Source organism: Trifolium pratense, linkage group LG7 (assembly GCF_020283565.1).
Source record: "Trifolium pratense cultivar HEN17-A07 linkage group LG7, ARS_RC_1.1, whole genome shotgun sequence".
NCBI classification, from domain to species: Eukaryota; Viridiplantae; Streptophyta; class Magnoliopsida; order Fabales; family Fabaceae; genus Trifolium; species Trifolium pratense.
In genome coordinates this window covers 9462293-9474905 of record NC_060065.1, presented here as the reverse complement: position 1 = coordinate 9474905, position 12613 = coordinate 9462293, and the positions used below count along the sequence as shown (strand labels likewise).

General features: G+C 35.1%; 1 protein-coding gene and 1 long non-coding RNA gene across 2 annotated transcripts; one reads left to right on the top strand and one right to left on the bottom strand.

Moving 5' to 3' along the window:
• Positions 1–1079: 1079 nt before the first annotated feature.
• Positions 1080–2139, bottom strand: LOC123894831 (expansin-A23-like). The gene is made up of 2 exons (XM_045944907.1): positions 2004–2139; positions 1080–1699 (listed from the first exon to the last, which is right to left on the bottom strand). Exons 1-2 carry the CDS (start codon positions 2137–2139, stop codon positions 1080–1082), a joined length of 756 nt encoding a protein of 251 aa, XP_045800863.1.
• A 5599-nt stretch (positions 2140–7738) lies between these two features.
• Positions 7739–11105, top strand: LOC123894830. Its single transcript, XR_006803924.1, has 3 exons — positions 7739–8177; positions 8746–9198; positions 10877–11105. It is a non-coding gene; the product is annotated as an uncharacterized LOC123894830 (long non-coding RNA).
• The last annotated feature ends 1508 nt before the right edge of the window (positions 11106–12613 follow it).

Here is a 12613-nt window from a genome sequence, read left to right as displayed (position 1 = left end):
TCGTTTGAGTGTTTATGCTGTTTTGTATCACTTTCATATCTCTTATTCTGTATGTTTCATATCTCTTATTCTGTATGAATTTCGTTTAGATTGATGCTTAATTATTCTATTTCGAATTTATATTGTTGAGATTGTTCGAATTGATTTTCCACTTGTTAAAATTGATTTGAATAGAAACTGATACAAACTATCGCGCTTAGCAATAGGGCTGATTGGAATTTTCTATGACATTAACTCTATTTTCGTGACGCTTGATCACTGTCATAGTTAATTGAACACATTTGATGCTTAATCAATTGAATTCCGTATAAGACTAATTTCCGCTTGTTTAATTAGTTTAATGATCAACCGAAGCATAAATCCTTGAATGAACATTTTCGAATAACCTGTGATAGATAATAAACGAAGTTACCTAAAACCAATGGATTGATTCTTTTCTATTAATTAAAACCACATACTCTTTCAACACCGAAAACCCCCAACTTTACAATTTTAAATTGATTCTAACATTGTTAAACTGATTGTGAGTCCTTGCGAAACGACCAAGGTTACTACCTTGTACTACTATTCTTTTGAAATTATTTTGATCACGAAACGACAGTGATCAATAAGTATATATATATATATATATATATATATATATATATATATATATATATATATATATATATATATATATATATATATATATATATAATAAAATAGATTTTTAAATAAATAAATTGTATATAGAATCACACAATATGTAATTTTTTATAAATCTATATACAATTACTTTATGAAAAATGCCATTTATATAAGTCTAAAAATTTTGAAAATAAAAACTACTTACTACATTTTATCTTTATGAAAGAAAAAAAAAAGAAGCTAGAATTCTAAGTGAAATTGGAAAATCATTTAAACATAAATTATAAAAAGAAAAGGTGTACAAATAAACTAGTTTATAATTTATAAACCACATGCTTTTATTTCATCAAAATACTAGAATTAAAATTACATGATACTCCGAATAATTATTATTTTTTAACTCATTCTCCTAATGATTTTGTGACTAGATATATTAACGTATTAAATTTTATCTAAAAATTACCCCGACCCTCATAAGTCTGTCCAAATTGCCAGTTGTAAGGAGAAACTGAATAAAACTCCAAAGTTTTTCCATCACTTGTAGTAACTTGAAATGACAAAGCTTGTCCTACCAAATTAACTCCAGAATCCCACTTTTGTCCCCAATTGCGTTTCATGGGAATCCAGCCAGTCTTAGATCCTTTGACACTAACACGAGAAACTTCGCCAGCATTAGCAACATTGAACACCAAAACTAACAAGAAATTATGGTTTCCGTTGATCTCAAACCTTACACCCCCTCTTTTGAAACATGAAACACGTCGATATTTAACTGGTATGATACCGCCTTTTTCGTAGGCAATAGAAGTGAACATTTTATAACTCAAGTCAAAGTGTTTTTGTGGTGGATTACACCAAATATCAGTGGTTTTGGAGTAATCTGGAGGACAAAAATTTGTTGCGGTTACCGTGATTGGCCTTGCACCCTTTATGCACCATTGAGGATCGTTCACACAAACTAACTGAAAACAAGCACCACAAGTAGCTCCGTTATTGAATAGAGCTGTGCTTAGTGCTGTGTTTGTAAGTCCATATCCTTGTTTGTAGAGATCACCATAACCACAAGCCCCCTCTGCACAAATACAATAAAGGATTAGGTACACAACTTGTTTCCCGTATGTTCTTCATTCATATATAATAACTAACAACGAATAGTCATTTGAACTTCATGTAACACATAACGTATGATATAAAAAACTTGAAATATGATTTATCTATTTTTTTTTTATAATTGTATGTGGGTGGAGAATATTAGGCAAACAAAATAATGGAGATTCATAGTTATTTATTGTTGAGATTCTAAATAACGTATAAACAATTTATATCATTTAAAAACTCATATAGAATAAAAATCAAAGTTTAATTTTAGAACTTACGCATGGTTCCAGCTCCTGACGGACCACCATAGAAGGTTGCGTGAGCATCATACCAATTTGTATCAATGCCGGCTATGACCTGTTTGAAGAGCAATATGAAAAAGGTCAAAGGAATGAAAGAGTGAGAAATAGCCATCACTAAGGTACGTAAAAGACACGGAAGAGCCGCAGAATATTTGCATTTTAGAGTGGTGAATATATGGTGGTATTTAAAGGAAATCAAAATAAATATAAAAGGCTATAATTCAATTCTCAAGACAAATAAAGAAATAAATTAAATTCTCAAGAAAAGTAAAAATAAAAGTCAATTCCCAAGACAAATAAAATAAGAAAAAGTCAATTCTTACCTAGAAAAAGAAAGAAAAAGGAATTCATAAAAGAATTAAAATTTGGACATATAAGTCAACTCCCAATTCATAAATATAATTTTTTACAAAAACTTAGGCCCAATAAAAAAATATAAAATATAAGTTGATTCTAAAATTTAAGCCTTCTAAAGAATTTAGGCCCAAAAATATTTAATTAACATTTGCTTATTTTTTAGCGTAAGCACATTATCATATGCAAAATTTGAGGCCCTAAAAAAGCAGCAACATTATTATTTTATTGTGGAATTTTTTTTATACCCCTACGTTTATCTCTTTACCCCAACATATTTTAAAATATTCATATTCTACCCTTATATATTGTGTTGGTATGTTAAAAGTGTGCTGGTATGTTAATTAAAGTGTGCTTGTATGTTAATTAAAGTGTGCCGGTATGTTAAAACTGCATCAAAAGTGTGCTGGTATGTTAAAAGTGTATCTTCTTCTCTCTCTCTCTGTCAACATATTTTTTCCGAATTATTTCCGACACCATCACCAAATTCACCACCACCTTTGCAAATGTTGTTTCTTTCAAAATCGAATCTTTGTTCTTTATAGTTTTCACGGTGGTAGAACGAAGCTAGCACAAGGGTTGAGGAGGTACTTTCTTCAACCCAAGGTTTAATTTATTTTCAAGTTCGTTTCTTTTGTTTTTCCATTCTTACCCATTTGATTTTTTGTCTTCCATGATCATTCGACGACCAATACAATGAATCATTTTTTTTTTGTCTTTTTCCAATTTCTGTTTCTTGGGTTGTTTTTATTCTTTAGAATATAATAATATATGAAGCATTGGCACAAGACATGACACACACGTCAACACCGATAATAATTTGAGAAAATAATATAATTCAGTGTATTCATAAGTGTCGGTGTCGTGTCGGTGTGTGACATCGACGCGTGCCCGACATCGAGACACGCCTAATCTGAAAAGTGTAACGACCCAATTTTCAAATTATTAATTTTAATGTGTTAAAATATTTTATTTAACGTGGCATTTTAATTAAGTTAATAACTAGAGTTATTTATCGAGTACTTTAGTTATTAAGCGAATAGTGAGAGTTATCGTGTTATTGGGCCAAGCCAATTGGGCTTGAGGCCCAATGGGCCTTGTGAGTGTGTGTGGCGCCCTTATGGCCATGAGGGGGGAGAAGAGAACATTTCATTTTTCTCATAAGTCTTGTGTTCTTGAGAGAAGAGAGGAGAGTTTGTGGAGCTAGGGCAAAGGGAGAGCTAGGGATTCGAGAGCTTCGTCGTGTTTTCTTCGAATCCAGGTAAGAGAGTAGATTTCATATTCGTGGGTTGTAACGACCCGATTTTTAGTAAATCGATATTTTATATATTTGCATATATTTTGGGTTAGTGTTAAATATTTATTTACGCGACCTATTATTATTTATCGCGAACATAAGTTTGTGAGCGAAACCTTTGTCGTGTTAGTGGGCTTGGGCGTGTGATAGGGCTTAATGGGCTTAGGCTATTGGGCTTGAACCAAGAGAATTGGAGAGTAGTATAAGTAGCAAGTCAAAACCATGAATAGTTTCATAATTCACTTTTCATGAGAAGTAGAAGTTAGCAAGAGAGAAAGCTAAGCTAGGGTTTTGGCTAGGAGAGCAAGGAGAAGAACTTGAGCAAGGAGAAGAGGTTTAGAGGCCAAGAATCATCATTCAATCCAAGGTGAGAGTGGTTAAGCATAAGCTTGGGTGATCCAAGAGAGGGGAGGTGTCTAGCCTCCATTCCTGAACTCTCTCATCCAATTTCTTTGGGGTTTGGGTGAAGTTTCTTTATCATAAACATGTCTTTTCATCTTAGTATGCTTAATGAACATCTAGGAGGGAATATGTATATGTTTGATGATGGTTTTGCATGTTTATGCAACTTTGCTTATTTTGCAAGAAATTGACATGATTTTGTATGTGTGATGTGTTTTGGTGTTTTTGATTGTTGATACATGTATATATGTATGGTATATACATGATTGATCACTTGTTATGCATTTATAACATGTTATGATGTATTTTGATTGGATTTGAGTGTTAAACCGCCTTTGGAAAACTCAAGAACAGATATTTTTCTGGTGTAGTTCGCTAAGCGACCAGGAGTTCGCTGTAGCGAACCTGTTCGCCGAAGCTCGCCAAAGCTCGCCATGAGCAGGTGACTTCCTGGTGAGGTTCGCCAAGTCTCGCTAAGCCCTCGCTTAGCGAAGGCCTCTGCGACAGCAATTTTGTTGATTGTTTATAAGTGTGTGTATCCATGTATTTGGTTTTGTTTTGGTTTGGAATTATTATATGTTTAATAATTGTGTTGTGTGATGGCATTTATATAAAATGTCAAAGAAGTATATGTATTTTGTATATCGGGTTGTCCGATAAAGAAGAATATCAGTTTGTCTGATAAAGAAGTTTAATGGATTATGTTATCCATGTAGTGAGCAGTAGCTTCGTGCTAAGTGATTATCATATGTTTGGTAAATGCATGGCATTCATAAATTCATGCATTATTTAGGGATATCAGACTTGTCTGATAAAGAAGGATATTGGACTTGTCCAATAAAGAAGAATATCAATGGTAAGTTCCTTGATAAAGAAGATGGTACCACATGCATTAGTCGTGTCTAGGTTGGCATGACATTGAATGTTTGGCATTAGTCGCATTTGAGTAAATGTGCAATTATGTGTTATGTGTTATGTGAGTTCTTTGTGTTGTCCGAAACGACGTGAAACTATCTGGTTGTGTATTTGTGAGTATGTGTTATCTGGTTATTGCTTTTGAGGCATGTGTGTGAGTTAGTAATACGTGATAGGTTGAATATAGGTGCGTTTCTATATTCGTATGTATGTGATTATGTTTACTAACTCTCTACCTATTTGTTATGTGCTGGACCTTTGGGGGTTCAGGTATTCAGGTCGAGGTTTCGATCGAGCTTTAGCTGTAGATCGTTTTGGTATGGAGCACTTTTGGTGAGGAGCTAGTGTAGGCTACCTTTGTATAGTTTTGTTAAGTTAGTTTGGTTGTGATGTATATTAGTGCTCTGGTAATTGTAACATCGAGTCGGGGGATCGTTTGTATTCCGTCGTATATCGATGCGAACATCTTAACTTATGTTTTATGCTAATGAATTATCTTTTGGAACTATTTTGTTCATTGCTTTGAAAATCCTTTATTTAAATGTTTTCCGCTGCGACGTTTCGTGTCGTGTGCACGATCGTGTTGAAAATGTTTTCCGTAGCGCTCCGGCTACTTATCTTTAAAGAGTTTTTAAGATCACGTTTTTAAGGGTAGTTAGTTCGGGGTGTTACAATAGTTGGTATCAGAGCAGGTCGGTTCATGTGAGCCATTAGGATTTTCTTTCTCTTGTATGAAGCATGTGTTGGGTACACTGTTAATACATTCTAACGTCGAGTTGTGATTCGTTCAGGAATCATGGCTGCTGCTAGGACCAACGCTCAGATTGCACAAGCTTTGACTGCTTTGACTACATTGGTGGTAAGAGATAATGACCCGGGAAGGGATAGTGAGAAAAGATTGGAAAGGTTTATGTCGCATAAACCAACTCTGTTTACCGGAGGCTATAACCCAGAGGGAGCTATCAAGTGGTTAGATGAGGTTGAGATCATCTTCGAAGCAATGGGTTGTTCTGAGGAGAACAAGACTACTTTGGGAACTTATGCCCTTAGAGAGGAGGCAATCGTTTGGTGGAGGAATGTGAGACTCAGGATAGGAGTGGACGGTGTTGCTATCGTTTGGGAAACTTTCAAAAGGGAATTTTTAAGGAAGTACTTTCCGGCTGATGTGAAGAATAAGAAAGTGATCGAGTTCATGGAGCTCAAGCAAGGAAATTTATCGGTCGCCGAGTATTCGGCTAAGTTTGAAGCTTTGTGTGTGTTTAGTCCACACTACAACACGGTGGAAGCCGAAGAGGATAAGTGTGTCAAGTTCGAGAGTGGACTTCGTCCGGATATCAAGCTTTTGATTGGATTTTCTGAAATCAGGGATTTTCCGACCCTTATGACCAAGGCAAGGATTTGTGATGAAGATAGCAAAGCCAAGACCAACTACTATAAGGTTCTGAATGATAGGAAAGGGAAAGGTTTGGATCGTGGTAAACCGTATGAGAACAAGGGCAATGGAAATGTAAAGAAGAAGCAAGGAAGTGGAAGTTGTTACAAATGTGGAGAGCGGGGTCATATGTCATATGATTGCCCGAGGAAAAGCGACAAGTGTTTCAATTGTGGACAGTTTGGGCACAAGGCCGATGCTTGTCGGGTGAAAGTGTTTTGTTTCAATTGTGGCGAGGAAGGTCACAAGAGTCCGGTATGCAAGAAACCGAAGATGCCGCGTTGAGGGTTCGTTCTCTGTTTTATCTCTTAGGTAATTTCGAGGGCGAAATTCTTTTAAGGGGGGTAGAGTTGTAACGACCCGATTTTTAGTAAATCGATATTTTATATATTTGCATATATTTTGGGTTAGTGTTAAATATTTATTTACGCGACCTATTATTATTTATCGCGAACATAAGTTTGTGAGCGAAACCTTTGTCGTGTTAGTGGGCTTGGGCGTGTGATAGGGCTTAATGGGCTTAGGCTATTGGGCTTGAACCAAGAGAATTGGAGAGTAGTATAAGTAGCAAGTCAAAACCATTATAGTTTCATAATTCACTTTTCATGAGAAGTAGAAGTTAGCAAGAGAGAAAGCTAAGCTAGGGTTTTGGCTAGGAGAGCAAGGAGAAGAACTTGAGCAAGGAGAAGAGGTTTAGAGGCCAAGAATCATCATTCAATCCAAGGTGAGAGTGGTTAAGCATAAGCTTGGGTGATCCAAGAGAGGGGAGGTGTCTAGCCTCCATTCCTGAACTCTCTCATCCAATTTCTTTGGGGTTTGGGTGAAGTTTCTTTATCATAAACATGTCTTTTCATCTTAGTATGCTTAATGAACATCTAGGAGGGAATATGTATATGTTTGATGATGGTTTTGCATGTTTATGCAACTTTGCTTATTTTGCAAGAAATTGACATGATTTTGTATGTGTGATGTGTTTTGGTGTTTTTGATTGTTGCACTAGTACAAATATAACATATTACACAGCATGTTTACATCTGACGAGCATATGTCAGATGTAAAAGGCTATGTGGAGTAACCTTTTCATCTGGCTTCAATATCCACAGATGTAAAAAATAAATAGACAAGACTTTTTACATCTGACTTCAATGTACCAGAAGCATAACTAAACGCGGTGGCAATCTTGTAATTATGGTGAAAATTATCTAAAATATGTATGTATCTGGCCATATTTAGGCACAGATGTAAAATGTCAGGTTAAATACAAAAAAAAAAAAATATTTTTGGAACGGTAATAGTGTGATATCTCTCTCCCAAGACTTCAGAAAAAACCCTCACCTTCGCAAGAACCGGCGATGCAAACCCTCACCGCCGTCCTCTACCGGCGACAAGATTGAACCCTCCGCAACCTTTAATCAACTCACCACCAGCGCCGTCCTCTCTCTCACTCGCAGTCGTCCTCTCTCTCACGAACCCTAACTCCAAATCGAAGCTTAACTCCAAATCGAAGCTTCTCTTTCTTTCTCCGGCCTCTACTCTCACGAATCGAAGCTTGTCGTTCTCTCTCACCCTAGATTCGCGATCGAAGAGATGTCTCTCTAACACTTGTTCTCTCTCGAACCCTAGCCTCCAATCCCTTTCATTGAATCACAAATTCTAATCCCTAATTGAAGAACCAAGGCTTACTGAACCCAAATCGAAGCTCAGTGAAACGAATCAAAGCTCTCTCAGCTCGTTACAGAGTCATAAACTGGTGAGTTCTGACGATTAAGGGTTTTTAGGTTTTAGCATATGTTTATCTTTCATTTTAATCTTTGATTTTGATGATTAAGGGTTTAATCCTGTGTAATTTTTTGTAATCTTCTACTTTTGCTTTTGTATATTGAACCATAAAGTGGGACTTGAATTGTTTTTTGTGAATGTGATTATTGAAAAGATTGATGTTTTGTTTTTATGGTCAATCTGATTATGGAATTTAATTAATGGGCCAGAATTGATGTTTGAAGCATTGTGGTGTCAGCATAAACTGTCGCCGTAATTGGTTTGTGTTAAGTATATTTTAGCTCACAACATATGTTTTATTTTTTATATTCTGAGATGTGATGATCTCTGGAGAGAGCATAAATTGAAAATGGATTATGTGAACATGGATATGACTTTATGGGACACTGTGAATTATATGAAAAATGAGAACTTTGTTGATGGGTTGTAGGATGATGATATTTTGAGCTTTATGAAACTGTGTATGACTTTGATTTACAGTTTTAATAATGTTCATTTTGATGCTAATGCGTTTGTTTGCTTGACTTTCTACATTGAAGTTCCGGGAGAAGACAATGGATGATCAAGAACCTACTGATTTGCTGGTTCATACAGTCGTGGCCTCTGTTGTGCCAGAATTGCTTAGCAAGAAGACTACTTTGAAAAGGGTGACTTGATTTCATCTCAATTTTTATGTATTTGAAACATAATTTATCTTTGTGTTTGATGGTTAACACTTAACAAGGTTCCTCTTTATGGTTGATTTTTATGCCTTTATTATGATTATTAGAATTTAATTTGTTGTTCTGAATTCTGAACAATGGCCATGATCCTTAGCTTAGCTATTAAGTAGAAGGTTTAGGATAAATTGGAAACTCACTCATCTTTCTTCCATGGCCGAACCACACACTCCACCATCACTATACACTCACTCAAAATTCATCTCTCCACCATTTTCATCCTTTCGAAGCTTGTTTGAAAGCTAGGAGTTGTGATGAGCTTCCTCTTCTAAGGTAACTAGAACTTCTTTTCTTCTCCATAGCAGGTCAAGCTCTCAGAGCTTGAAGAATGGTTTTATGTCTTTTTCATATTTATGATTTAGTTAACTCCTAATGGAAGTCTTATAGTAGCTATTATGAAACTAGTGTGTTAAGGGTAGTTAGATGGATTTTCATGGTTGAAACCATGGCTTTCACAATAGTCAGTAGCTAGGCATTTGAGAAAATTCCAATTAATCAAGAACTTAAAGTTTGTCATGGTTTAATTAAAATTAAAACTATTCTATGACTTGTGGTACTTACACTTTTCTTGTGTTTAACTTAAAAGAGAAAAGCCCTAATTTATTTGTGCAAGTCATGTCTTCTTTAAAAGAAAATTTACAATTTATCAAAGACATGGGAGTTGCTTCTGCTGCTTTGAAATTAGACCCTCTGTAGCTTTTGAAAACATGTATTGATGTGGTCTAATTTTGAAGAATAAAAGTGAGGGTTTAAATCTACTTAGCTTAAAATTTTGAGTTACTTTGGAAAAGAAATTTTTAAGTTAAGATAAGCTTTTGATGATTGTTTTATACAAGTAGATTATTGGTTTTGGGAATGAAATGTTTGAACTAGCCATGTTTTATTGAGGGCCGAGGCATGTATAGTACATGTATCATGCTTCTTTTCAAAATTTTCATGCTATTTTAAAAAGAGAATGATCATGGTTTAGAAGAAAACAATTATTTAGTAACTCAATGAAATTTACTTTGTTTGGAGATGAAACTAGAAACTTTTTCATTGCAACATGTATAATTATTTCTCATTGTGATTATTAATTGATTGTTTACACGAGCCTTTTGATCTTTAATAAGGTTGCTACATGTTAAGTTGACACTGCTTTATGTAAGATTTGCTTCAAGTTTTGGGACTGGTTTATGCAACATATTTGGGGTACAGCCTAACGGCAATGACTGTGGATATTATGTAATGAAGAATATGATTGACATTGTCTCCGCTAGTATTACAAAGAATTGGATGGAGGTATTATATTTTTCTTTATCGACATTATATGTATTTTTCGTTAACCTCTGTTGATGTTTAGCAGACTGCTTATGCTTTTATGGTAAATCTGTATAGGTTTGGTTGGCACTTAATAAGTGAAATTAACAAACAAATAGTGTAGATAGTGGAACCACAAGTTAGATTATGAGACAGAAGTATTGATTGCTGCATTTTTTCTGCATAAAAAGAAGTATTGATTGCTGCATTTTTTCTGCATAAATGAGACTGGTTTTCTGTATATTCATGCATAAGAATGAGACTGTTTTGCTGTAAATTTCTGCATGAAATTGGGACTGGTTTGATGGATTTTTCTGCATAACAACGGCACTGCTTTGCTATAAATTTCTGCATAAAAAGAAGGGCTGGTTTGCTGCATTTTTCTGCATAAAGGGGACTGTTTTCTTTGTTTCTTTTCTGCAGAATTCTGCAGGTTGCATGCTCCCAATTGCGCGGGCGCGCCACACCCTTCGTGGGGCGCTCGAGGCAGCAGCCTTTAGCTCACTTTGTGTTGCATTTTGTTCGATTTTAGATCATGCAGTATGATACTACCTGAATGTATGTTAATTTATATATATGAATAAGTTGATCATGTATACGTAATGAATTTGAGCCATGTATGTATAAGTAAATATATATTTACATATTGTAGGTGTTCGATAATCCCACGACATTAACAGAGGAGGAGCTGTATGAATTGTGAAACCGCTGGGCAACTTGTTTTCTTGACCTATATATATAATCCTGAGGTAGATTATGATGTTGCCGATGAGGCTTAGGAGCTAGCTAGGTTAATTTGTATGATGTTACGATGGATTCATATTAATTATGATGTTTTGAATTGTAATGACATTTGGTATTTTGCTTGAATGTTGAATTGTATGACATTTTGGATGAATGTTGAATTGTATGACATTTGGTATTTTGGATGAATGTTGAATTTTAATGACATTTGATTATATTTTGCAACTGTATTTTGGTTGAATGTTAAATTGTAGTGGTATTTTAGTTTTTTTAATTATAAAAAAGGATTTAAAATATAAAAAAGAAAACGCAGGGTTTTGAAAAAAAAATAATTAAATAAAGTTACTATTTTACATCTGGTGGACTTGGTCAGATGTAAAAGGTCCAATTTAATTAAAAAAAAAAATTGGTCAGCTGAAACTTGAGAACAGAGGTAAAAGGGGATATTTTTACATCTGGCGAATGTCAGATGTAAAAAGCATAAACTTACTACTTCTCGTACGTCTACCTCTGACTTGGGCCAGATGTAAAAGGGGGTTTTGGCCAGATGTAAAAAGTGTTTTCTGTACTAGTGTTGATACATGTATATATGTATGGTATATACATGATTGATCACTTGTTATGCATTTATAACATGTTATGATGTATTTTGATTGGATTTGAGTGTTAAACCGCCTTTGGAAAACTCAAGAACAGATATTTTTCTGGTGTAGTTCGCTAAGCGACCAGGAGTTCGCTGTAGCGAACCTGTTCGCCGAAGCTCGCCAAAGCTCGCCATGAGCAGGTGACTTCCTGGTGAGGTTCGCCAAGTCTCGCTAAGCCCTCGCTTAGCGAAGGCCTCTGCGACAGCAATTTTGTTGATTGTTTATAAGTGTGTGTATCCATGTATTTGGTTTTGTTTTGGTTTGGAATTATTATATGTTTAATAATTGTGTTGTGTGATGGCATTTATATAAAATGTCAAAGAAGTATATGTATTTTGTATATCGGGTTGTCCGATAAAGAAGAATATCAGTTTGTCTGATAAAGAAGTTTAATGGATTATGTTATCCATGTAGTGAGCAGTAGCTTCGTGCTAAGTGATTATCATATGTTTGGTAAATGCATGGCATTCATAAATTCATGCATTATTTAGGGATATCAGACTTGTCTGATAAAGAAGGATATTGGACTTGTCCAATAAAGAAGAATATCAATGGTAAGTTCCTTGATAAAGAAGATGGTACCACATGCATTAGTCGTGTCTAGGTTGGCATGACATTGAATGTTTGGCATTAGTCGCATTTGAGTAAATGTGCAATTATGTGTTATGTGTTATGTGAGTTCTTTGTGTTGTCCGAAACGACGTGAAACTATCTGGTTGTGTATTTGTGAGTATGTGTTATCTGGTTATTGCTTTTGAGGCATGTGTGTGAGTTAGTAATACGTGATAGGTTGAATATAGGTGCGTTTCTATATTCGTATGTATGTGATTATGTTTACTAACTCTCTACCTATTTGTTATGTGCTGGACCTTTGGGGGTTCAGGTATTCAGGTCGAGGTTTCGATCGAGCTTTAGCTGTAGATCGTTTTGGTATGGAGCACTTTTGGTGAGGAGCTAGTGTAGGCTACCTTTGTATAGTTTTGTTAAGTTAGTTTGGTTGT

Bases quoted from the DNA above. Each gene is read 5' to 3' on its own strand.
- LOC123894831 (XM_045944907.1), bottom strand. From the start codon at position 2,139: ATGGCTATTTCTCACTCTTTCATTCCTTTGACCTTTTTCATATTGCTC. The intron at 1,700-2,003 runs GTAAGTTCTAAA...GTATTTGTGCAG, and splicing joins GTCAGGAGCTGGAACCATGC to AGGGGGCTTGTGGTTATGGT.